The 27,393-nt window shown below is 39.1% G+C and overlaps 1 protein-coding gene across 3 annotated transcripts in view; it reads right to left on the bottom strand.

The window, feature by feature from the left end:
• The window catches only part of LIN9 (lin-9 DREAM MuvB core complex component), an 84,757-nt gene extending 62,238 nt beyond the window's left edge, over positions 1-22,519 (bottom strand). The window contains exons 1-2 of one of the 3 annotated variants that reach the window (XM_078156283.1): positions 22,350-22,405; positions 19,581-19,624 (exon numbers count right to left, since the gene is read on the bottom strand). Coding sequence is in view for 2 of the 3 variants with exons in the window: in XM_020982142.2 (XP_020837801.1) it covers positions 22,350-22,428 (79 nt within the window). In the remaining variant the exon portion in view is untranslated. Of the gene's footprint in view, positions 1-19,580; positions 19,625-22,349 lie in introns of all 3 variants that reach the window. The other 2 variants (XM_020982142.2, XM_020982141.2) reach the window with 2 other exon arrangements.
• Positions 22,520-27,393: the final 4,874 nt, after the last annotated feature.

Genomic DNA, 27,393 nt, shown 5'->3' with positions numbered 1-27,393 from the left:
TTAAGGAACCCTAATGAAAAGACAAGAGCTGAATCTGACATTCAAACACAAGACTCAAGAGAAGCATAAAAAGGTAAACATGAATGAGAAATCATAAGAGATTTTATAAGGTTAAACAGCTGACATTCCTATATATGGCAGCTAGGTGGCACAGTAGATAGAGTACTGGGCCTAGAGTCAGCAATACTCATCTTCCTGAGTTCAAATCTAGCCTAAGACACTTACTAGCTATGTGACCCTGGGAAAGTCACTTAAACCTATCTGCCTCAGTTTCCTCATCTGTAAAATGAGGAGAAGGAAATGGCAAAACCACTGTAGTATCTTTGACAAGAAAATCCCAAATGATCTAAGACCTCTCCAAAAGTCTCATGATGGAAAATGCTATCCACATCCAGAGGAAAAACTATAGAGTTTGAATGCAGACTGAAGCATATTATTTGCTTTTTTTTCTTGTTTTCTTCTTTCTCATGGTTCCTCCACTAGTTCTAATTCTTCTTAACAAAATGACTAATGTGAAAATATGTTTAATAGGAATATATATGCAGAGCATATATATGTAGATTGCAGGCCATCTTGGGGAGGAAGATGGGGAGGAAGGGGGAGAAAATTTAAAACAAAAGCTGATGGAAGTGATTGTTGAAAACTAAAACTTAATTAATTAATTTTTAAAAAGAAAAGAAAAATCCCAAATGGGACCACAAAGTGTCAGACACAACTGAAACAACTCAACAACAACAAAATTAGGGCATAAAAACCTCATAAACAAATACAGAAAAGCAGGAATATTAAATACACCCCTTTTCAGACCATAATGAAATTTAAAATTGCTTTCCATAAAAAGCCTTTGAAGCACAGATCAAAAATTAATCAAAAACCAATAATCCTAAAGAAAGAGTGGGGCAACAAACAATAGAAAAATCAATAATTTAATGAAGATAATAACAACAATAAAGCAACATACCAAAATTTGTGGGATGCAGCCAAAGAAGTACTTAAAAGAAACTTTATCTCTAAATGCTTCCATCAATAAAAGAAAGGGCAGATCAACAAGTTAGGCACGCAACTAAAAAAATTAGAAAAAGGACAAATTAAAAAGCCTCAATTAAACACCAAAATAAAGTCCTGAAAACCAAAGGAGAGACTAGTAAAAATGGAAAACTAAAAAAAACCAAAAACCCACAATGATTAATAAATAAAACTAAGAGCTAGTTTTATGGAAAAAAAAACAAACAGGTAAACTACTGACTAATTTAATTTTTTAAAAACAGGAAAACCAAATCGCCAGTATAAAAAAGAAATGGGTGAACAACCAACCAATGAAGATGAAATTAATTATTATCAATATTATTGTTGTTGTTGTTCTTGTTGTTGTTTTTGCTTTTTGGTGAGGCAATCGGGGTTAAGTGATTTGCCCAGGGTCACCGAGTTGGTCAAGGTTATGTGTCTGAGATTGGATTTGAACTCAGGTCCTCCTGACTCCAAGGCTGGAGCTCTATCCAGTGCACCACCTAGCTGCCCCTAAAGGAATTATTAAAACTACTTTGCCCAACTAAATATCAATTAAATTCACAATCTAAATGAAATGGATGGATGAATATTTACAAAAATATAAATCTCCCAGATTAACAGAAGAAAGAATACTTAAATAACTCTACTTCAGAAAAAAAATAAAAAAAACCATATACAAACTCCCTAAAAATTTTTTTAAAAAACTACCCAAGACCAGATGGATTTAGAAATGAATTTTATCAAATTCTATCAAAAAAAGAACAATTAATTCTAATATTATTTAAACTGTTTGAAAAAAATAGGTAAAGAGGGGCAGCTAGGTGGCGCAGTGGATACAGCACTGGCCCTGGATTCATGAGTACCTGGGTTCAAATCTGGTCTCAGACACATAACACTTACTAGCTGTGTGACCCTGGGTAAGTCACTTAACCCCACTACCTAGCCAAAAAATTAATTAATTAATTAATTTTTAAAAACAGGTAAAGGATTCTTACCAAATCCCTTCTATGACACAACCATGAGTTTGATACTTAAACTAAAGAAAGCAAAAAAGAACAGAGAAAGAAAACTACAGAACAATTTTCCTAATAAATAATGATGCAAAAATTTTAACTAGTAGCAAGGAAATTATAGCAACATGCCACAAAGATCAGGCTATATCAAACTGAATTACCGGTATAAAAAATGAAGAGGGTGAATATATAACCACTGAAGATAAGATTAAGTCAATTATTAAGAACTATTTTGTCCAACTACATGCCAATAAAACCAACAATCTAAGTAAAATGAGTGAATAGTCACAAAAATATAAATTGACCACTATGACCCGGCTGGATTTATACCAGGAATTCAGGGTTGATTCAATATTAGGAAAACCATAAGCTTAATTGGCTATATCAACACTATAACAACAAAGCCATATGGTTATATCAATAGATACAGAAAAAAACTTTTGACAAACTACTATACCCATTCCTATTAAAAACACCTGATAGGATGGTAATAAATGGAACTTTTCTTAATATGTTTAGTAGTGTCTATCTAAAAACAAAACAAAGCATTATTCCAATGGGAATAAACTAGAAGCCTTTCTGATAAGATCTGGGGTAAAGCACTTCAATATTGTACTAGAAATGCTTGCTATGGTGGTTTAAGACAAGAAAAAGAAACTGAAGCATAGGCAATGAGGAAACAAAACTTATACTTTTTGCTAGGTGGTGCAGTGTATAGAGAACTGGGCCTGGAATCAGGGACAGCCCAAGTTCAAATCTGGCCTCAGAAACTTATTAGATATGTGACCATGGGCAAGTCATTTAACCTTCATTTGCATTAGATTTCTCATCTGTAAAATGGGGATAATAATAGCACCTACCTCCTTGGGTTCTTGTGAAGATCAAATGAGATAAGTGTAAAGTATAAAAATGTAAAAATTACCACTGTATGTGGCACACTGTAAGTGCTATATAAATGTTAGCTTCTAAACTTAGAGAACCCTAGAGAATCAACTAAAAAATCGTTGAAACAATTAACTTTAGAAAAGTTACAGATATAAAATAAACTCATATAAATCATCAGCATTTTATATTACCAACAAAACCCAACAGGAAGAGATAGAAAAAGAAAATCCATCTAAAAATAACTGCGTACAGTATAAAATACTTGGGAGTCCACGTGCTAAGATACACAGAGGAATCATATCGACACAATTTCAAAACATTCTTCACACAAATACAGATCTAAATTGAGAAATATTAATTGCTCATGAAAAGACTGAGCCAATAAGAAACAGAGGGGTGCATCACACCCACCAGATTGGCCAACATGATAAAACAGGAGGATGATAAATGCTGGAGAAGATATGGGAAAATTGGAACACTAATGCATTGTTGGTAGAGTTGCAAAATAATCCAACCATTTTGGAGAGCAATTTGGAATTATGTCCAAAGGGCTATAAACTAAAGACATTCTAAAAGTGGGAAAAGGACCCACATATACAAAAATATTTATAGCAGCTCTTTCTGTGGTGGCAAAGAATTGGAAATTGAGGGGGTGGCCATCAACTGGCGAATGGCTGAACAAGTTGTGGTATATTAATGTAATGGAATACTAATGCGCTATAAGAAATGATGAGCAGGCAGACTTCAGAAAAACCTAGAAAGACTTGTATGGACTGATGCTGAGTGAAATGAGCAGAACCAGCAGAATGTTGTACACAGAAAGAGTCACATTGTGCAATGACTAACTTTGACAGACTTAGCTCTTCTCAGCAATGCAAGGATCTAGGATATCTCCAAAAGTCTCATGATGGAAAATGCTATCCATATCCAGAGAAAGAACTATGGAGTTTGAATGCAGATCAAAGCACACTATTTGCTCCTTTTTTTCCTTCTAGTTTGTTTTGTTTCCTCTTTCTTGTGGTTCCTCCTATTGCTTCTAATTCTTCTTTACAACATGACTAACATGAAAATATGTCTAATAGGAATGTATATGTATTGCCTATATCAGATTTTGCACTGTCTAAGGGAGGGAAATGAGGGAGGGGGAGAAAATTTAAAACTCAAAAGCTTATGGAAGTGATTGTTGAAAACTAAAAATAAATTAATTGACAAAAAAAAATTTTAAAAAAGAAAAGGCTGAGCCAATAGAATAAAAATGACAGGACTACCTAAGTTGATTTAGTCATTCAGTGCCATCAATCAAACTACCAAGGAATTACTTTATAGAGCTAGAAAAAAACCAATAACAAAATGTATCTGGAAGAAAAAAAAAAGTCAATATCAAAAGAATTAATGAAAAAAAGATGTTAAAGAAAGGGGTCTAGAAGTACCAGATCTCAAATGATATTAAAAAGCAGTAATCATCAAAATAACTTGTTACTGGGTAAGAAACAGTGTGGTCAATCAGTGGAACAGACTAGGTACACAATATATGGAAGCAAATTAGCAAAGTAGTCTATTCTAGTGTTTGATAAACCCAAAGATCCCAGCTACTGTGCAAGAACTCACTATTTGACAAAAATTCCTGGGAAAACTGGAAAGTCATCTGGCAGAAACTAGAGATTAGGGATAGAGCAATATCCTCACACTGTATACCAAGATAAACTCAAAATGGGTAGATGTTTTAGACACAAAGGGTGATATTATAAGCAAAATAGGGGAGTATGGAAGAAATTATCAGTCAGATATATGAACGGGGAAGAGTTCATGACTAAGCATGAGAAAAAGAAGTTCACAGGAGGTAAAATGGATAATTTTGATTATATAAAATTAAAAAATTTTTGCACATACAAAAAACCCCCCAACAATGCAGTCAAAATTAGAAGAAAGTAGGGAACTGGGGAACAATTTTTGCAGCAAATTTCTCTGATAAAGATCTCATTTCTCAAATATACAGAGAACTGAACCAAATTTATAAAAATAGGATCTGTTCTCCAATTGATAAATGGCCAAAGGATATGAATAGGCAATACTCAGAGGAAGAAATCAAAGCTATTAATCTTATGAAAAATGCTCTAAATCACCAATATTTAGAGAAATGCAAATTAAAACAACTCTGAGGTACCACCTCACACCCATGAGACTGACAAAGACGACAAAAAAGGAAAATGACAAATGGTGGCAAGGATGTGGGAAAATAGTACACTAATGAACTATTGGTAAAACTGTAAAATAGTCCCATTCTAGAGAAGAATTTGGAACTATGCCCAAAGGGCTATAAAACTGCATACCCTAACATGATCCAGCAATACTGCTACTAGGTCTATGCCCCAAAGAGATGGAATAAAAAAGGAAAAAGACCCATATGTACAAAAATAATTATAGCAGCCCTTTCTGTTGTGGCAAAGAACTGAAAACTTAGGGGATATCCATCATCTGGGAATGGCTGAACAAGTTATGGTATATGGACATGATGAAATACTATTGTACTGTAAGAAATAATGAAGGAGATGGTTTCAGAAAAACCTGGGGAGACCTATATGAACTGATGCAAAGTGAAAGGGGCAGAACCATGTAAACAATCTACACAGTAACTGCAACATTGTAAGGAAAATCAACTGTGAAAAGACTTGGTAACTCTGATCAATAGAACAATGCACCACAGAGAACTAATGACTCAGAGTATATATTAAGGCATTTCCTCACCCCCTTCTTTATTTTTCTTGCTTTTTTCCCCCCTGGAACATGGCTAATGAGGAAATGTTTTGCATGACTGTGTATGTATAATGATACTGTATTTCTTGCCTTCTCAGTGGGTGAGAGAGGGAGTGGAGAGAGAGAATATGAAACTTTAAAAAAAAGATAACTCCTCTATTTCTATCATTATTTAAAGTTCTTCTCCCAGCCATGAGTATCAAAATCCCAAAGTTAGCATTGAAATATCCCTGGCTTCCACACATGTGCAATCAATCACTGACTTTTATCCCTTACACCTTCATAATAGTTCAGTTAGATATCTGACTTAGAACCAAAAGAGTAATCCACTAAAGTCCTACTCCAATGTCTCATCATGGTATAAAGGTGATCTGGGGTTTCTGAAGGCTATGGCTAGCATAGTACAAACTATGGCAGATTCTACAATGGAAAAAAGACCTCCAGTACACTCTTGGCAAGCAAGAAGCCGTTAGGTGTCTCAGTGGATAGCTTGCTGGGCCTGGAGTCAGGAAAACCTGAATTCAAATCTGCCCTCAGACACTCACTAGCTGTGTGACCCTGGGTAAGCCACTTAACCTCAGTTTGCCTTAATTCACTGAAGAAGGAAAGGGCAAACCACTCCAATATCTTTGCCAAGAAAACCCAATATTGGGTCATGAAGAGTTGGATATTACTGAATAACTGAACAACAACCGTGGCAATGGATTATATCTGTTTTCTTACTAGACCAGCTAAATATGGAAAGACTCCTTTTCAGTAGGCTAGTCACCAGATGATGAATTATTTGGCAAAGGCAATCCATATAACAAAGAAAAATAGAAAATGGTCCTTAGTCCTGTATTATCTTCCTTCCACAAATTTTAAGTAATGGTGATGAAGCAGCAGAAAGGTGGCAGAGAGGAACGGTTCTAAGGATCACAATAGCTACTAGACGACCTAAAAACATTAAATGGATTGTTCCTATGATGAATGTAAGAAACTTGTTCAGGGACTAATGAATAGACATGCTAGTTAAGGAAATGAATGATATTAATCTCAATGAAACCAAAAGACAAAAGAAGTTGCTGTAAAACTGAAAGATGGCTCATAGGTTCTCCTTAGAGAAGCAAATAAAAGAGTTTGAAAAGTTGGTTTTATCATGTGTCCCAAGGCAACAAGAAATATTTAACAGGACACTCGGTCATCTTGTAGCGCAATGTCTGTGAATGACCCAGTTGTGTCAGTGTTTGTGCAACTGCTGTACAGTTTATGTACCAATATCTGTTTTGCAGGTAAAGAAACTCCAAACTGAATAAGACCTACCAAATTAACACATACCTGAATACTTTATGCCAATGCAAACAGAAGCCTAGAGGAAGATAATGTAAAATGTTGGAAAACATGGCTAAGAATAATAAAATTTACCTGGAGAAATAAAAAGTCAATAACTTCAAAAGAAATCATGAAAAAAGAGGGGACGAAAAATGCCAGGTTCCAAACTATACTACAAAGCAATATAAATCAAAACTATTTGGTACTGGTTAAAAAAAACAGAAAAGATGACTGGGTATGGCAGCACATGTTTAAAATCCCTACTATTAGGGGAGAGTTGAGGTTGGTGGATTGTTTGAGCTCAGGAGCTCTGAGCTCTAAAAAGGCTAAAGCCACATTAAGTCCAGCCCAATATGATGGGGGGTAGGAGGTGGGTACCTAACAAGGGTACATAACAAGGAACAGACCAGCCCAGGTGGGAAAAAAGGAACAGGTCAAAGTTTCCTATGACCATCAGCAAAGGGATGAGGCCTTTGCACATCCAGCCTAAGTGAGATAAGGAGATCAAGCCTCAAAAAATAATAATAATAATAACCAGTGGAACATATTAGGTACACAAAACCTAGAAGCAAGAGAACCACAGTGTCTGATAAACAAAAGGCGTCACCCAACTTTTCTGGCTTAAAGACTCACTAACACACAAAAACTATTAGAAAATAGACCAACATCTCATACTGTCTCAGGACAGTGTCAAATGGAACTAGGATCTAATATATCGTAAATGTAATACTAGAGGAGCAAAGAAGGAAATAATTTTCACAGCCAGGGATAGGGAAAGAGTTCCTGACCAAACAAAGGATAGAGAGGATCACAGAATATAAACTGGACAATCTGAAAATCAAAAAGTTTTTGTACAAACAAAATCAATACAATTAAAATTGGGTATGGGGAAGAACGTCATGGAACACAAGCATCTGTTAAGTGCATACTATGTTCCAGGCACCATGCTAAATGCTTTACATTTGATCCTCACTAACAACCCTACAAAATAGGTACTATTATTATCCCCACTTTATAGTTGAGGAAACTGAGGTGCAGACAGGTTAAGCAACTTGCTTGGAGGTCTCACAGCTAATAAGTGTCTCAGGCCAGTTTTAAACTCAGGTCTTACTGACTCCAAGTCCAGAGGTCTATCAACTATAACAACTAGCTGCCTGGAGAAACAGTTAGCTGGGGAAATATTCATAGCAAGCTTCTCTAACAAAGATGTCACACCTAAGACATATAAAAAATTTATTTAATATAGAAAAACAAGAGCCATTCCACAATAAATGATGAAAAAATATGTAATGAAATCTAAGCTATCAACATAATTTTAAAAATGCTTTAAATCAATAATAAGAGAAATGCAAATTAAAACAACTCTGAGGTTTTTATCGAATTGGCAAAGATAACAAAAAAAGAGAACGACAATTGTTTTGGCAGGACAGGCACATAAATGCATTGTTGGTAGTACTATGAAGTGGCCTCCCTTCTGAAAAGCAGTTTAGAGATATACTCTTTATGATTGTTCAGTTGTGTTCAACTCTTCATGACCCCATTTGGGGTTTTCTTGGCAAAGATACTGTAGTGGTTTTGCCATTTCTTTCTCCAGCTCATTTTACAGATGAGGAAATTGAGGCAAACAGGGTTAAATGACTTGCCCGGGTCACAAAGCTAATAAGACTGAACTCAGGTCTTGACTCCAGGCCCAGAGCTCTATCTACTGTGCCACCTACCTGTTACACTCCTAGAGTGTATCAAAAAGCTACACTTTCAGGCACATAACCAAAAGTGGTCAAAGAAGGAGGAAAAAGACCCATACGCACTAAGATTTTTATAGAAGCATTTTTTTGTTGTAGCAAAAAACTGGAAACAAAGTAGATTTCCAGTAATTAGGGAATGTTCTGAACAAAATAATGGTATATATTATTATGGAATATTAATGGATTAGTATTATGAATATAATGAAATACTATAAGAAATGACAAAACAGACAGACTTAGAAAAACCTGGGAGGGCTTGCATGAACTGGTACAGAGTAACATGAAAAGAACCAAGAGAACATTTATTTAATGACTACAACACTGTTGTTGTTCAACTCTTTCAGCTGTGTCCATGAAGGAATTTTCATGATTCCTACAACACTACAAAGGAAAACAATTTTGAAAGATTTAAGAACTATGAACAATGCAATGACCAGTTAAAAGTCCAGAAGAACAATGATGAATTATGTTTCCTACCTCTTGGCAGAGAGGTAATGGACTAAAAATGAGGAAAGACATATATTTTAAGACAGTCAATGTGTAAAGATATGTTGTACATGACCACACTTATTTATTACAAGGGAAAGTTTTTTTTGGGGAAAAGGGAGAGAGTTTTGAAAGTGAGTAGGAATAGTGTTACTAAATTAAGGAAGAAAAAAAGTGTTAATGAATCATTTTTAAAATACAGAGAATAGAAGGAAAGTCAAAAGGGAGCACAAATAAGGCAGTTTTGTAACTACTACATTAAATTAGAAATATACTTTTAAGAAAAAATAAACTATACATAGTTTCATGGTTTCATGTGTACTTTTCTTCTGTTCTTTGTAACAGAAATGTCTGAAATTTTTTTCTAGTTTGTAATAAAAGGGTAAATTTTTTAAAAGAAAGAAAAATGAAAAAATTTTGGCTGAGTCTACAAGCCTTTGGTCTCTCATTCCTTAAATAGAAGTCTCATGCTTATATTGAATGCATATTTCCTGATTTTCCCAGCTTCTAACCTCCCTCCAAAAATTAACCTTGTATTTATTTTGTATACAGTTATTTATTTAGATGTTCTTTCCCCTAACAGTCCACCAATAAACATTTATTAAATGCCTCCTACACAACAGACATTGTGCTAAGGGCTGGAATACAAAGAAAGGTTAAAAAAAAAATAACCAGTCCCTGCTCTCAAGGAGCTCCCCATGTAATGGGGGAGACATGAAAACAACTATATACAATCAAGTTATATACAAGATATATTTAAAATAATCAACAGAGGAAGGGTTCTAGAATTAAGGGGAATCAGGAAAGACTTCCTGTAGAAGGTGAAATTTTGACTGGGACTTGAAGAAAGCCAGGAGGTGGAGATGAAGAAAAAGAACATTCCAGACATGGGAGAGTAAAGAATGAATATGAGTTCAGAGATGAAGCATCTTGTGTGAAGGACAGTAAGGAGTCCAGTGTCACTGAATCACAGAGTAAACTTATTTGGGACAAAAATTGTTTCATTTTTCTTTGTATTCCCCAAAGCTAGTACAGTACCTGGCACACAGAGAGTAAACATTTAATAAATGCTCATTCATTGATTCAAGCAGACAGTTGGAGCATGCTGAACATGGTAAGCACAGAAGAACAAATGACTTGTATATATAGTGCTTAAAGTTCTGCAGAAAACTTAAAAAATTATCTCATTTTTCTCATAACAACCCTGTGATAAAGGTACTACAGGTATTATTATCTTCACTTTATATGTGAAGGAAGGACTCTAGAGATTAAGTGACTTCCTCCTGGGAAAGTCACTTAACTTCTCAGTGCTCTAGGCAACTAAATCTATGAGTTACAGAGAAGTTAAGGGGGTTCCCTTCACTTTTGAGTCTCTTATACCAAAAAAATCCCAGCTCCTGTCTCCTATCCTTATTACAGAGAGAAAGAAACTAAAGTGAGAGAGGTTGAGAGTTATCCAAGATCATATTGCTACTAAGTGTGGGAGGCAGGATTTGAACTTAATTTGAACTTAGGTCTTCTTGACTTCCAAAGTCCAGTGCTACTTCCACTATACTGCTTAACAGATGCTTTTCAAATTTGCAGATGAGGAAAAGTTGGGCTGATAGCTAATATGTTAGATGACAGTGAAATCATAATTCAAAAAAAGAATGATAGGTTAAAATAGACAGTAGATCAATTTATTAGATTAGATTTTGAATTGGAAAGGACCTTATATACAGATCAACTGCCTCATTTTAAAGTTGAGGAAACTGAGGCCAAGAATGATTTAAATAACTTGACAATGTTCATGGAAATAAATGACAAAGTAAATGGCAAAGCTGGGGTCTGAACACAAGTTTCTTGAATCCAAAGACAACATTCTTTCCAAGGTCACCTGTTGCTAATTTATTAAATGAAACTGAGTAGGGGCCAATATAAACACCTGGGTTGAAAAAAACTGCAACTTTCAATTCAACAAACATTTATTTAGTCCTACTATGTGTCAAGACAAGGCAGTATAGCAGTTTATAGTATACTCAAGGTGGACCTTGGGGTCAATAAGTCAGTCAATAAATATTCAGTAAGTGCTTACTATGTGCTAGACACAGTGCTAAGTGCTGGAGATACCAAAAGAGGCAAAAGATAATCCCTGCCTTTAAAAAGCTCACAATCTAATGGGGGGAAATAAGCAACAAACATACACAAACTATAAACAGGATAAATCGGAAAAAATTAATAGAGGAAAGGCACTAGAATTAAGAGGAGTTGGTTGGGAAAGTTTTCTAATAGGGGACAGGATTTTAGCTGGGACTTGAAGGAAGCCAGGGAAGCAGAGAAGAGGGAAAGCATTCCAGACACTGGGGGCAGCCAATGAAAATGGCCAGAGTAAAGAAATGGATTTTCTTGTTTGTGAAGAGGCAAGGAGGCCAGTGTTACCGGACTGAAGAGTGAACACATGGTGAGGAATATGGCACAGCACAACTAGAAAGGTAGTGGGGGTGGGGAGGTTGGTTATGAAGGGTTTTGAACCCCAGAGGATTTTGATCCTAGAGGTGACAGGAGACCAGTGGAGTTTACTGAGTAGGCTAAACTACATGAGAAGCCACGATAAGGCCTGCACTTTAGGAAAATCAGGGTGGATTGAAGTAGGGAGAAAATTGAGGCAGGCTGACCCACAAGCAAGGTATTACAAAAATCTAAGTGTGAGGTGATGAGGGACTGTACCAGATTGTGGTGGTATGAAAAGAGAAAAGGCAGCATATTGGAGAGATGTTGCAAAGGTGAAATGAACAGACCTTGGAACAGATTAGGTATACAGATGAAGAATAGAGGACAGGTTATGAGCCTGGGGGACTGGGAAGATGGTGTGGGCTTTAACAGGGACAAAGAAGTTTGGATTGTGAAAGGGTTTAGGAGGAAAGATAATGAGCTCAGTTTTCAATATGTTGAGTTTAAGATGTCTACTGAAGTTGTCATATGGAATAGCTTTCTGGGAAGGATAACAGACACATGGAATAATTATGGGGATGTTAAGAAATAGAAAATACCAATAAAAATTTATTTTAAAATATGTTCACTGGACATCCAGTTTTGAGATGTCTGAAAGACAGTTGGAGATGTGAAACTGGAAGTCAGCAGATAGATATGGGTAAGATAGGGAGATTTAAGAATCATCAGCATAGAGATGATAATTAAATCTGTGGCATCTAATATCACCAGGTAAAGTAGCATAGGGAAAAAGAAGGGGGCCCAGGACAGAACTCTGTGGGACTCCTATTTTTTTTTTGATTAGAGAGTGTGATTTGGATGACCACCTAGCAAAACACAATGAGAACAATCAGGCAAAGAGGTAGGAGGAAAACCATGAGTGATGTCCCAAAATCCCAGACAGAAGAAAGTAATAATGAGAAAAGATCAACAGCGTCAAGGGGAGCAGGGAAGTCATGAAGGATGAGGATTGAGAAAAGGCCACTGGATTTGGCAGTTAAAAGGTCACTGGTAACTTCGGAGAGAGCAGTTGTGGTAGGATGATGAGGCCTGAAGCTCGACGGGAAGGGGTTAAAAGGAAAGTTAAGAGTAGAGAAAGGGTATGCACCTATTGTGGACTCTCAAGGAGTTTGTCACAAAGGGCATAAGAGATATAGGAAAATAGTTAAGTTGCAATGGAAGAAAGACTTGGGTTCAAGCAATGTGACCCTAGACAAATCTCTTCACCTCTTCTCAGTCTCAGTTTCTGCCTACCTGAGCACCTTGGTCAGGTCTCTAAGGCTTTAAGTTAGACAACAGTTGCTGATGTGCACTTGGTAGAGGGAGCTTTCAATGTAATTCAATTCAACAAGCATTTATTAAGTAAAGAATCCCTTTAGGCAAGAAGTCTTTCCTTAATCTTAGTGCCTTCTAGGATTATCCTCAATTTATCTTGTATCTATCTTGCTTGTACATAGTTGTTTACATTTTTGAGAGGAGGGTTTATTTTCTGCCTTTCTTTGTACTCCCAGTGCGTAGCACAATGCCTGGCACATAGCAGGCAATTAATAAATGCTTATTGACTGACATGGCACTACAGGTACTATGCTAGAAGCTGAGGATACGAAAGTGACAATGAAAAGAGTCCCTGCACTCAAAGAAGTTTACATTCGGGGCTGGGGGGGGGGGGAGAACAATGTGTACACAAGGACATGGAAAAAAATACAAAGTAATTTTGAGAAGAATATACCAGTTGAGGCACTAAAAACTGTGGGGAGGGGTCAGGGAAAGCCTCCTGCAGGAGGAGACACTTGAAGAAAACTACAAATTTCAAGAGAACGTAAGGAGGAAGAGCAGGAAGAGAAGAAAGCCTGTGTTTGGAGCAGAAAAGTGACTATACAGAGGACAGCAAATAGGCCAGTTTGTTTGGACCACAGAGTGCATGAGGAGGGGTAAATATAAAGTAAATCTGTAAGATTATAGATTTAGAGTGAGAGGAAGGGACCTCAGAGGTCATCTAGTTTAATACCTTCATTTTAAAAACAAGGAAGGAGCAGCTAGGTGGTGCAGTAGATAGAGAACCAGCCCTGGATTCAGGAGGACCTAAGTTCAAATCCAGCCTCAGACACATAACTAGCTGTGTGACGCCGGGCAAGTCACATAACTCCATTGCTTAGCCAAAAAAATTTAAAAAAAAAAGACAAGGAAACTGAGGCCCAGTTAAGTGATTAACTGAGGTCACACAAGAAATCAGAGGCAGAACTGAGATTAAAAACTAGTCCTGACTCCAAATCCACCTCTCCAGTGTATCAAGCAATCATCTTGAAAAGTTTTAAATGCCAGATATTATATTTTATTTAAAAAGGCTAAACCGGGAGCTAATAGAGTTTCTTAAAGCACAGATTTGTCATTCCCTTACTCAGGAATATCAACTGGCTTGGAGAAAAGAAACTGAAGAAGACCAATTCGGAAGCTACTTCAGTAGACCAGGTAAGAGATTAAAAGGGTCAGACCTAGGGTGGCAGTCATGTGAGTAGAGAGAAAGAGATTGATGCAAGCGATGTTGTAGAAGTAGAATCAATAAGATTTGGCAACTGATTACATATGAGAGGGAAGAATACATGACCTTAAGGTTGAAAACCTAGATGACTAGAAGGATTTGATAACCCTCAAGAGAAACAGGGAGATTAGGCAGAGGGATGGGCTTTGAAGGAAAAATAACCAGTTCTGTTTTAGCCATTTAAAATTTGAGATGTCCACAGGACATCCAGGTAGAGATATCCAGCAGACCACTGATGATGTTGGATTCATGACAAAGAGACAGAAGGGAGATGGATATGTTTTATTTGGGAATCATATACATAGATATGAGAATTGAACCCATGGAAATTGATCACCAAAAGAAAGCAATGAGGGGAGAAAAAAGAGAAAAGAAGGCCTGGAACAGGACTTTGAAGCTACATGGATGATGACCCAGCGAAAGGGTCATCTACAAAGGTAGAATTGGTAGGACTTGGCAACTGATTGGATATGGAGGGTGAGAAAATGAGAAGTAGAAGATAACTTGTGTGATAAGCCTGGGCAACTGGGAGGATAATGGTACCCTTAACAGTAATAGTTAAGTTAGGAAGAAGTGAGGATTTTGGGGGAAAGATTATGAATTCGGTTTCAAATATTTTGAGTTTAAGATATCTATGGGACTTTAGTTGGGTTTGAGATGCCCATCAGGCAGTTGCAGATGTGAGATTGGAGGTCAGGAAAGAGGTTAGGGCTGGACAAACAGAATGAGAATCATCTGCATCGAGACAATTTAATCCACAGGAGCTGATGAGATGACCAAGAGAAATAGTATAGAGGGAGGTCTGAACCTGAGAGAAAGAGAAAATACCTTGAGGTAGTTAAGCCCTTGGGGGTGGGGGTAGGGGTAGGGGTGGGGGGAGAGTCTGGGTGGGGTTAGTGGACTCAACCTGAATGAAGATCCAACAAAGAAGACTGAGAAGGAGCACTTAAGACAAGTAGTAGAACCAGGAGACAGCAGTCACAAAAACCTGGAAAGGAGAGAGTATCTTGGAGAAGAGAGTGATCAATAGTGTCAAATGTTACAGCGAAGTCAAGAAGAATAAGGATTGAGAAAGATCATTAGATATGAAAATTAAGAGATCACTGGTAACTTTGGAGAGAGAAGTTTCAATTAGATGGTAAGTCAGAAGGCAGACTACAGAGAGTTAAGAGAGTGAGAGGAAAGGAAATGGAGGCATCAATTGTAAATGGCCTTCTCAGGAGTTTAGCCATAAAAATGAGGAATATTATAGGATGATAATAGTCAGGGATGGAGAAAGGTCAAGTGAGGGCTTTCTGAAAATGGAGGAGATATAGGAATGTTTGTAGGCAGCAAGGAAGCAGCCAACAGACAGGGAGAAATGAAGATTAATGAAAGAGTGGAAGTGATAGAGGTCAATTTGTTAGAGAAGATGGGATAGGATGGGATCATTTGTGCATGCAGATGATTTTGCTTTGGCTAAGAAAGACCTCTGTCTCCTCACGTTACACTGAGGTGAAGGAGACAGTGGTGGAAGGCATTTGAGTGATATGAAATGAGGAAGGGAAAGACGGAACTCTTCCCAAATGGCATCAAGTTTTTTCATTGTTCTCAGCTGGGGGGAGGAAGACAAACCATGAAGAAGACTGAAAAGGTTTGGAAAAGCTGCTATATTGAGTGGGTTAGTGAATTTATTAGTAAGGTTTAAGGGATTGCCTTGCTGCCCCAAGGACTCAGTTGAGATTATGTAACACAAACTTATAGTGGACCCAGACAGTATGCTTTCACGATTTTCTCCAACTTCATTCAGCAGCAAGTGAAATCAGGATGATGGGAGTAATCTTAGGCTGAGACTTGGCAGGCAAAGTATGGCAACAGGGTAAGAGGGCAAGGGATTCAAGAGAAGACAGTGTAGAACTGAAGTGGTTCACCAAGAGGTCAAGAAACGGGAAGGAAGGAGTCTAGTCAGTGCAGGTGTTACAGCCTAGGAAAGAACTGAGTTGTGGAGGTATTGGAGGGCACAGTAAGGTTATAGTGACTTGTTGATTTGATTCATAGTGGTCCCAAAATTTAATCAGCTACCTTAGAAAGTAGGTTTACCTTCATTGATATTCTAGTAGAGATTAGATGATCACTTATAAGACACACTAGAATTTCTGTTCAGATACAGGTCCAATGATGTGACCTGAAGTCACTTTTATCTCAGTTGGGTATTTTACCTTTCCAATCTACCACATTCCCAAAGGGCCTTTGTAACTCAGGTTTCAGAGGTAGCTTCCTCACTGCCACCCTCAGGATCACCAGCAGATTCTAGGTGCGGGAGCTCAAAAAGGGAGTCCAAGACCCACTTGAGTGCGGGGGTCACAGATTAGTCTGAGAAGTTGGTGGGAAGCCTGAGCTGGAAATCTCTGGGCACTGAGATGAACCTAAGATGGGAACTCCTACGAATGGAGTTCCCACCCAGACTCTCCCTTCCTTCCTATCGTTCAGTCTCTCTCTTTTTCTACCAATCTGTGTCTCTGTGCATGTCTCTACCAATACATCACAGAATCAAGCATGACTCAGGAATCAGAGAACTTAAGTTCAAATCCTACCTGTCATATGCTACCTGTGTGACCCTGGGCAAATCACTTGCCTCTGACTCCAAATCTACCGTTCTTCTGAATGCACTGTAGTGCTGCACTATTTTGTTTTCTCACTGGTAAAATAAGTGAATTGGACTAGATGGCCTCTGAGGTCCTTTCCAGCTCTTTCTAGATCTAGGATACCATAATAGCTTCTGCTCTGCTGGGCTTCTAATGCATCTCTGGGCCAACATATGTTTGATATGTAGGTATACATGTAAATGTTTAAACTATTTCTGTTTAAATTGGATAGGTCAACCCAGAGTGGAAGGTAAACTGTAGTAAACTACTGATGTTCAGTCATTTTTTCAGTAGTGACCAACTCTAAGAGACCCCAGTTGGGGTTTTCATGGCAAAGATACTGGAGTGGCTTGCCATTTCCTTCTCCAGATGAGGAAACTAAGGCAAACAGGGTAAAATAACTTGCACAGGGTCATACATCTAGTAAGTGTCTGAGGCCAAATTTGAACTCAGGAAAATGAGTCTTCCTGAATCTATCCACTGTACCACCTAGCTGTTCCAGATAGGAAACTAGCTTCTAGTGATAACAGGATTTCTTGGATTAGAAGCCCCCTGATATTTACTAACTTACCAAGACTCCTTTCTTGGGCTGGAGTGTTGGCCAGGATTCACAAAGAGAGTACTCCAAATATCCTGGGTACCCATCATCCTGGAATTTGGGTTTTGTACAGTAGTGGGCATTTCTCTACTACCAAGAGAAAAGAAAATTGATACCTTGCTTCGACTGGCCAGAATAGAGTTTTCCTTACAGTAAGCCCTTTTGGAAAAATACCAATTCTTTACAGGCAGTGTCCTGCAAGGATGAAATGAGTGCATTATACTAGAAAGGTAGTGTAGTACAATGGAAAGAACAGTAGGTATGGAGTCAGAGGTGCTAGGTTCAAATCCCAGCTCTGTAACCTTCCTACCTGGGTAACCTGGGGCAAGTCACCTTTCTCTGGATCTGTTTCCTTATTTGTATGAGGGGGTTATACTACATGATCTCTGAGGTCCCTACTATATTTAAATCTGTGACATCATTACTAAGTAGCTATGTGTTTAACACAGCACAACCTGAGATTCAGTTTCATCATCTACAAAATGATAAGATTGAACTAACATACCCTCTCTAAGGTCCCTTGCAACTATAAAATGCTATAATTCCATTCCCCTACAAGAAACTTTCTTTTTCAAATAGATTGGCCTACTCACACATGAGCTCTCATCTTTGTTTATGCCACTTCCCCAGACCAGAACTCCCTGTGCCTTCTTCTCTTCATATACAAATTCTTCCCATCCAACTCAGATCCTACTTCCACTATGAAGTCTTCCTTGACCATTGTGGAATATAGCAGTTCATCCATCTTAGGAGTTTTAACACTTATTCATTTGCATTTAATCATACGCTGCCTTGTAACATGTAATACTGTCAATTAACTTTTTATATGTTTATATTTTTCTGTCTTGGTAATATATACGTGATTCTATTGTAAGCACTTTGAAAACACGGATTTTGTGTTATGCTTCTTCATATTCTTCACAGGACTTGGCACAATGGAATGTACACAACAAGATTCTCAATAAATATCTATCTGTTTTTGAATGAATGAATGAATGAGATAGTAGTTGAGTTAGGCCAAGTACAGGTAGTGTTTAAATAAGCAGAAAGGGGGGTGGGGGTGGAGGGGAGATATAAAAAGGGAAGGAAACAGTATGAGCAAAGCAGAAAGTAATGAAAACGGTATGATTAAGAGACAGAAAGATAGGCTTGGTTGGAATGGAGAGTTCACATGAAGAGAGCAGGAAGTAAATCTGCAAAGAAATGTTTTGGCTTGGATATAAGGACCTTACTATCTTACCTTCCTTACTCTTATTAGTCCAGTCTTTTCAGTTTCTTTGACTATTTTCCTTAAAATGCATGTTTCCATTCCTTTTTTAACTTCTGGAATAACCTGTTTCTCCATCTGCCAAATCTTATATTCTCTGCTTGTCACTTAAGTACAGTGTGACCATTTCCCTAAAAGTTTATTAGTAGTAGTTGTGATAATATTTACATGATTCCAAAATAAAATGTATGCTTTCTAGGAAAAAAAATTTAATGAAGTGGTAAAGAAAAGTCTTTTAAAAATGTTTTTATCATATACACTGAAAAATATATAGGATGAGAGGATATGTGTAGGTTATGATATGCAACAACTCTGGTATCATTCATATCAATAAGATCCACTCAAGTATTGAAGTAACTCTCTAACCATAGAAATTAACATTTGGTACTTAAAGAAATCAGGTAGCACTCCAAATAGAAACATAGAGGCTTAGTCTTTTATTCAATTTTTGATGATAAATGTTAAGTATGATTAAATGGAGCAGTTAGGTGGCTCAGTAGGATAGAGTGCCAAGCCTGGAGTCAGGAAGACTCCTCTTCCTGAATTCAAATCTGGCCTCACACATGTAATAGCTGTGTGACACTGGGCGAGTCACTTAACCTTATTTGCCTCAGTTTCTTCATCTGTAAAATGAGCTGGAGAGGGAAATGGCAAACCACTCCAATATTTTTAACAAGAAAACCCCAAATGGAGTCACAGAGTCCAATCAGACACAACTGAAGAAGGACAAAATGATTAGCTGCCAGAATAACGACACCTTGGGTAATAAAAGATGGAATTAAAGGGCTATAGGGGCAGCTAGGTGGCGCAGTGGATAGAGCACCGGCCCTGGATTCAGGAGGACCCGAGTTCAAATCCGACCTTGGACACAAAACACTTACTAGCTGTGTGACCCTGGGCAAGTTACTTAACCCCATTGCCTCTCCTAAAAAAAAAAAGAAAAAAAAGTCAAGGGATATCGTTGATAAACATAGAGAACAGGGGAGTTTGTGGAATCGTACATAGCTCATATTTATGAGGCTAAAGCAATCTGAATTTCTCAGATGAGTCTTTTACATTGATTTAGTATTACTTTCATTATTTTATGAGTAATAAGTAAGTCCATTAAAAGAGGTCTATAAAAAAGCAAATGGGCTGTGCTCCAAATTGCCTTCAATATGTCACATCAGATAGCACCTCATATTATTATGCTCTTATAGATATCCTGTCTTTTCAATTAGATTGTAAGCACCTTAAGGTCAAGAATGGCATGGAAAAAGCATTAGCTTGAATCATAGGATTTTAGAGCTAGAAGGAATTTTGGAGATCATCTCTAGCCCAATCCTTTTACTTCACAGATGAAGAAACCTTCTAGGTTCATGGGTCAAAAGACTGGTACTCTCATACAATTTACAATTCCTATAAAGATTTAACCAATGTCCTCCAATGCTGCACCAAGAATATACCATTTATCATACCTTAGAAGGCAGTCAAATTCAGCCACTGCCATGTTTCACATAGAATTTTTTTTCTATATGAATTTAAATTACCCTGGTTTTTAATCTTTATATAATCAAACTACATAATCCACAATATAGTATGCATATATTTATAAACAGTTATCTACATATGCTTTTGACAAATTCTTTTCAAATATACTTCTCTGACTACTGGAGGTAGATGTCAGAAGACCTGGGTTCAAGCCCTAGATGTGCTACTAACTGCTTATGTGACCTTAAACAAGTCACTTTATCTCTAGGCCTCAGTTTCCTTGCCTGTAAAATTAAAGAACTGAATTAGATGATTTCTAAACTGTCCTTCAGCTCTGACAATCCGTGATTCTATGAAGAACCAATGCTTTACACATCTTTGCATGCCACTCTAGCAAAGTGCATTGGCATATATTAGGTGTTCAATACACATTTGTCTGTTGAAGACATAAAATGACAACACATCAATTAACTTAATCCAAATGAAAATAGGTCTCATTTTCAGCATACATATACACACACACATATAGAACAGCAAATTAGGGGTTAAAAGAAACACAAAAACACCAGTGAGGATATCAGCTTTAGAGGAAAATACATTATTTTCAGAAGATAAAAGTTCCCTTATTTTAGAACATTGGAATTACAATGAAGACCTGGTAATGCAGGTGATATACTCCTGAAACAAAGATCTAAAAAAGTACTTTGACAGTGCTGTGGCACCATATTGAGGTCTCGTCTGTAGTGATTTTCAAATCTATGTAAGACACTAATACGATTTTTACTAATTTAACTTTTTGATATCACTTAAGTGGAGAGTAAATTCGTAGACCTGTGGTCTTTTCTATAAACACATAAAGAACCTAAAGTTCCACTGAAAGAAAAAAAAGACATTAAACAGTTTCCTGTGCCTCACATCCAACTGCCTTATGTACTGTGAGTTTTTACTAGTGACTGAGACTACATCATCTCTGATTTATCCTGTAGATAACTTATTTGTACACACAGCTTGTTTGCATGTTGTCTCCACCAGACTGTGAGCTCTTTGAGAGCAGGGACTCTGTTTCTTTGTATCCTAACTCTTAGCAAAGTGTCTGGCACATTGTGGGCGCTTAATAAATGCTAATTGACCAACATTTTAAAAAAATCCTTCAGGAATTGTAACAAACTGAATTGATTACATTTATCAGTGTCATAAATATATCAACATAGCAACACTGGCTACTTGCAAAAGGAATTCATGAATTAAAACATTCTGCCTATTTCAATATGTGAACACAAGGTCCCCTTGGTGGTTAGTTTTTTATAACTATTGTATTAGAAATAGGCATAAATACCATGAATGTGTACACCTCACTAAATACAAGTATGTCTTAGCTTAACAACTCAACTGAAAAAGGTGAAGTGAACACGCCGAGGACACCTGCATATAGATACAATCTGGCTGTCACGTATGCCCCGCTGGCCATGTCTGTATGTTGACATAGAACTCTGGGATTCTTCTCGACAGACCCACGTACACACAGCGGGGAGTCTGGGATGGGGATGGGTGAGGGGCTGTCTAGACACCTGTGTCACCTGGGGAGGGCAGTGAGGGCCACCTGTACACCCAGGGGAAGGGACTAGGGCCCTGACACGGAAATGTTTCCAGTGGGGTGGCCACCCCACCGGGGGCTGCTGCGAGGTTGGGGGGGCCCCAAAGGGAGGAGTCACGGGTGACTGAAGAGACTAGGGCGGGGGCCGGGGGAGGATGCGGGTTAAGGGGCCAGGGCGGGGGCAGCGCCCACCGGCCGCCCCAGACCGACCTTGTCCCGGCCCCGGGACCGGCGACTTCCACAACTACGTCTTAGGAAGCTGCCTCCGGGAATCCCCCCCCACCCCGGCCCAGGGCCCCGGCCGGGGTAGGGGGAGTTGGGGGGGAGCAGCCCGGACTCCCGGGCTTTCGGTTTCCGGCCCCGGCGCTCTCACAACAACACAACCCAACACCCAGAGACACCATAACAAAGGCGGCGACGGCAGCGGCGGTAACCCCGGGGTGCGGGGAGGGCGGCGGGTCCGGCAGCCCGCACGCCCGTCGGGCGCGGGGCAGGGGCCTCCGCCCCCTGTCCGGGCCCGGGCAGCCCCGAGGCGGGCAGCCGGTGGAGAGGAGGGGGGAGGGGGGCGATTGGAGGTGCTACTCACTCTCGTCAGGCAACTGGTCGAGCTCCGCCATCTTGAATGAGCCGCGCCGCTTTTTCAAAGGCTGCCCGCCGCGGTGCATTGTGGGGCGGAGAGAGCCTTTGCGAGGGAGGTTCGAATGAGGGAGCTCACTCGCTCTCCCGCTCGCCCTCTCTCTCCCTCCCTCCCCGGGCTCCCCCGGCTCGCGGCCTGGCCCGCGCGCGCGGGGACACCCCGGCGCTGCGCAGAGGGCGCGCGGGGGGGCGCGCGAGGCCTCGCGCTGGCCCCGGGAAGGGGGGGAGGGGGCAGGGAAGCGGAGCCCGCGGCGCGAGCCCGCCTGCCCCGGGCCGAGGTGCCCCGGGGCTCCCTCAGCCCGGCCCCAGGCTGCAGCTGCAGGCACTGCTAGGGAACCAGGAGGTGGGTGGGGGAGGGAAGAAGGGTAGGAAAAGGGGACAGACCTGGCGACCCCGGGGCCAAGGATGCCCTACTACAAGACTACGTTTCTGTGCAGGTGGCCTGGCCTGCTTGGGACCTCCCCCATTTACATCGCCCTTCCCACTCCTCCACTGGCGGCTAAGCCTGACCCTGTTTACGCCTTAACTTCCTCCTGCTCGCCTCCCCTCCCCCCCACGGGATAGGGCCAGGGAGGGAGGGAGGGAGGAGATGACGGCTCTGGTGACACCCGGATGGCTCTGGCTTTGTTGCTGCAAGCACCAATGTCTCCTTAATGACAGGTGGCCTAAAGCGCTTCCTGCCTCCCGAAAGTGCGTACCTCCTCCTAAAAATGTGTTCTTAAAGAGCACAAGATCCAGAATCAGAAACCTGAGGCAAGTCTTGACTACCTGTGTTATCTTCTACCAGTCAGCCTCAGTCTTCTTATCTTTAAAATAGAGGATATAGACTGGATCCGGGTTCTAAACCAAACGTATGTAAACTTTTTTTTAACTGTTTTGATAACTTTCAATATAATTGGTTTCTTTTGTAATCTATTTTATTTTATGCATTTAATTTTTTTCCCCTTGGAAACTGGATGATGGATGCCCATCAGTTGGGGAATGGGTGAATAAGTTGTGGTTTATGATTATAATGGAATACTATTATGTTATAAGAAATGTTGAGGAGGATGGTTTCAGAAAAACCTGGGAAGACTTATGTGAACTGATGCAAAGCGAAGTGAGCAGAACCAGGAGAACATATTGTAATAATGATCAACTGTGAAAGATTTAGCCACTCTGATCGATACAAGGATGGAGGACAATTACAAAGGACTTATGATGAAAATTGCTTTCCACTTTGAGAGAGAACTGATGGATTCTGAGTGCAGATTGAAGCATATTATTTTTCACTTTCTTTTTCTTGGGCTTTTTTTTTTCAACATGGTTAATACAGAAATGTTTTGCACAACTTCAGATGTATAATGGGTATCGTATTGTTTCCTGGAAGGTGGGGGAAGGCCTGGAGGGTGGAAGAGAATCTGGTACTCAAAATTTTACAAATGAATGTTAAAAATAAATAATTTTAAAAATTTTAAATGTTATTCTGAGAAGAGGTCCATAGACTTTCCCCAACTGCCAAAGAAGTCCATCACACAAAAAAAAAGGTTAAAAACACCTGGACTGTATAATCTCTCAGGTCCTTTAAACGTCTAAATCCTAAGGTTTTAAATCACTTAACATGGATAGCAATGCTAATTTTTTAAAAATTAATCAATTTTTATTGATGTTTTGTACAACAGATCAATATGTTGAAAAAGTCCAAAAACATGTGCAATATGTGACACCTACCACGAAGGGGCAAGTTGGGGATGTCTTCTCATATCTCCTCATGAGTCTCTTGATTTTTATAGTTTTGTTACATTTATTTTCAATTTTTTGGTCTGTCTTTGCTCTTTCCATTTATTTATATTGTATATACATAAATGTATATTGTTTTCTTGTCTCTGTTTACTTCACTTTTGCATCAGTTCATATAGCTCTTTCCATGCTTCTCCAACTTGCTTTTCCATGCTTTCATGTACTCCTTACACACCATTATTTCTTACAGCACAGTAATAATCCATTACATTCATGTACCACAATTTCTTTAGCCATTCCCCAGTTGATGGGTATCAACTTTGTTTCTAGTTCTTAGCTATCAGAAAAAGTGCTTCTATTAAACATTTTGGGGTGTATTAGATCTTTCTTCTTATTGCAATTACTAACATTTATATAGCACTTTAAGGTTTGCAAATTGCTTAAAGAAGTTCATCAGGCTAGAGGGGGCCTTCAGAAGTCCCTTCTTGCTATTTCCAAGCTGAATTACTCCTAAATCATCCATCCTAGATAGGTAAGAAATTTATCCTAAAGGAAAAGAGACTTCATAAATTCTCCCTCTGTAACCCATACCAATGATAAACTCCTCCAACTTTTAGGAAGTGCTTCATATTGTAGCTATATCCCAACTGCCATAATAACAGTAATAATAACTACATTTATATAACAACTTAAGATTTTCTAAGCATTTAAAAAGTATTGTCTCGGGGCAGTTAGGTGGTGCAGTGGATAGAGCACCTGCGATGAAGTCAGGAGGACCTGAGTTCAAATGTGGCCTCAGACCAAACACTTGACACTTACTAGTTGTGTGACCCTGGGCAAGTCACTTAACCCCAGTTCCTCAAAAACAAAAACAAAAAATCCAAAACAAAAGATATTATCTCATTTATCCTCAGGACAACTTACAGAGGTGCTGTTTCCCCCATTTTACAGATAAGGAAACAGGCAGCCTGGTTGAGAGACTTGCCCAAGCTGTAGTATGAACTCAGGTCTTCCTGCCCCAAGTCCAGCACTCTGTCCACTGGGCCACCTAGCTGCCTACAGTTTTATCTCATTTTTTCTTGATTTGGGAGTGAAAAGGAGGAGTAAAATTAAAAAAACAAAACCAAAATCTTGTGTCTAATTTCCTTCCCATGTATATGAAACCTCTTACTTCATTGCCTCTTAATTATTTCCCCTTTTTCAAATAGTTAATGATATTAGCGTCAGTGTGACTTTAAGCACATGACTTCATCTCTTTGAGCCTCAGTTTTCCTGATTGTCAAAAGAGTGTGCTAGACTAGATGGTCTGTAAGGTTGCTCTGAAATTCTATGCTCTTAATGATAACCTTATGGTTTTTTTTCTTTCTAAAAAGCATTTTCAGTCATCTTATTCATTCTTGGGAAGAAATAGCAAATTTGAAGCTCAATATTTTAAAGTGGGTCAGCCAATAAGTAATTATTAAGCACCTATCATATGCCAGCCACTATGCTATGCTGGGGGTACAAAGAAATTAAGAAAAAAAAAAGTCCCTGCTTTCAAGGGACTCAGTCCTTCAAAGACCTGTGATTTCATCTGCGTGGGTACTTCCTTCACAGATTAAAACTATAATTACTCTGTTTGATAGAAGGTATTTGAGAGTGGTTATGGCTGAAAATTCATTGCCCTGTGACGAACTTGGTGGCCAGCTTCTCCTAGTTGAACTGAGCTTCTATGAACTTAGGGAGGCTGGTCCTCAGACAACATAGTTTGTCACTGAAATCATGTTGAGAACCTTTTTAGTCTGATAGAAGCTGCCAGAGTTTGTGTCCCTTGGCATAGCTTTTAAGAGGAGCACAACATCCATTGTAGTAGGATGTTGGTAGAGGAGAAAAGCAAACATTATTAACTTCAGTTTTACATGTTGGGAGGCAGGCCTGAGGCACCTTATCTTTCTCTTAATACTAAGCATATGAAGGAAATATTTCAGTTTGTAAGCTGATGCTAGTTTGTCAGACATTCCCAGGAAAGCGTAACACACTTCTCCAAACATAGTGCTAATGTTTCATCATCTCTAAAGCAAAGTACTAAAAACGTAAATAGAACAATGTCTCTGATCAACAAATCAAATCAGTATAAACACCCAGTGTCTACTATGTGCTTAGCCAGTGGAGAGGAGGGTAATATAAAATTCCTGCCCTCAGGAAACTTACGGTCACCCAAGCTGAAGACCTAAATGTCATGCTTGACTCCTTACTCTCACCCCCAACATATCCGATGTGTCGCCAAGTCATATCAATTTGACCTCCATAGCATCTCTTGAATACACCCTCTTCTGTCCTTTGACGCTGCCACTACCCTGGTGCAGGCCCTCAGCACCAGATATCTGGACTATTACAAGTGTTCCATGATTGGTCTCTCTGCCTCAAGTGTCTTCTCACTCCAGTCCATCCTCCACTCAGCTGTCAAAGGGATCTTCCTAAAGTGCAGGTCTGACTATGTTAACCCCCACCTCCATTCAATAAACTCTAGTAGGTTCCCATTACTAACTGTTTCCCCTTACTCCCCCTTTATCTCTGCCTCCTGGATTCTCTTGCTTCTGTCAATCACTTCTTCTGCAGGATGCCTTTCCTGATCCCCCATAATAATAGTGCCTTCCCCCTGTTGATTATGTTCAGTTTATTGTGTGTATGATGTGTTTGTGCATTGCGCTTTGCATATTGTCTTCCCCATTAGATTGTGAGCTCCCTGAGGACGGGAACTGTCTTTTACCTCTCTTTGTGTCCCCAGTGTTTAGCGTAATGCCTGGCACATAAAAAGAGTTTAATAAATTTTTATTGACTAACTTCCAGCAAATTGGAGAAGGAATATTTCTCATCTTGGCCTCTCAGCAGCAACATTAGTGACAATTTGAACAAAAGGTAGCAAGAGTATGTGCTTGCCCAGGTGAACTCTAGACTGTACCTGATGTCCCTGGCCACCTCTTCTTTTTTGATTCTTTCCCTGAGCTCCTGTCACCAAATAATGATGCTGAGAAATGGATGTTTCTAGCTCTAGAAGTAATCTTATGAGCCTGAAAGTTCAGGAATTCCTAATTTAGTGCTGGCAGCCCTAAAGTAGGAAGTGCTTTCTGTAACGGCATGATTTCTTAGAGGAGACAGCCACTTCCAGGTCATCTGCCACTCAAATGACCACTGCCATCAGTGAAAGAACTAAGAAATGCTAAGTCATGCTGGGGCTTCTTAGAAGATCTGAACCTTGTGAGTCTCTCAAATAGTACAGGCATTAGTTGTTCAGT

This window comes from Phascolarctos cinereus, unplaced genomic scaffold, assembly GCF_003287225.1.
Source record: "Phascolarctos cinereus isolate Bilbo 61053 unplaced genomic scaffold, phaCin_HiC Scaffold_5;HRSCAF=322, whole genome shotgun sequence".
In the NCBI taxonomy this organism is placed as follows: Eukaryota; Metazoa; Chordata; class Mammalia; order Diprotodontia; family Phascolarctidae; genus Phascolarctos; species Phascolarctos cinereus.
Note: the sequence above shows the minus strand (reverse complement) of the source record. Positions and strands in the feature narration are given on the sequence as shown.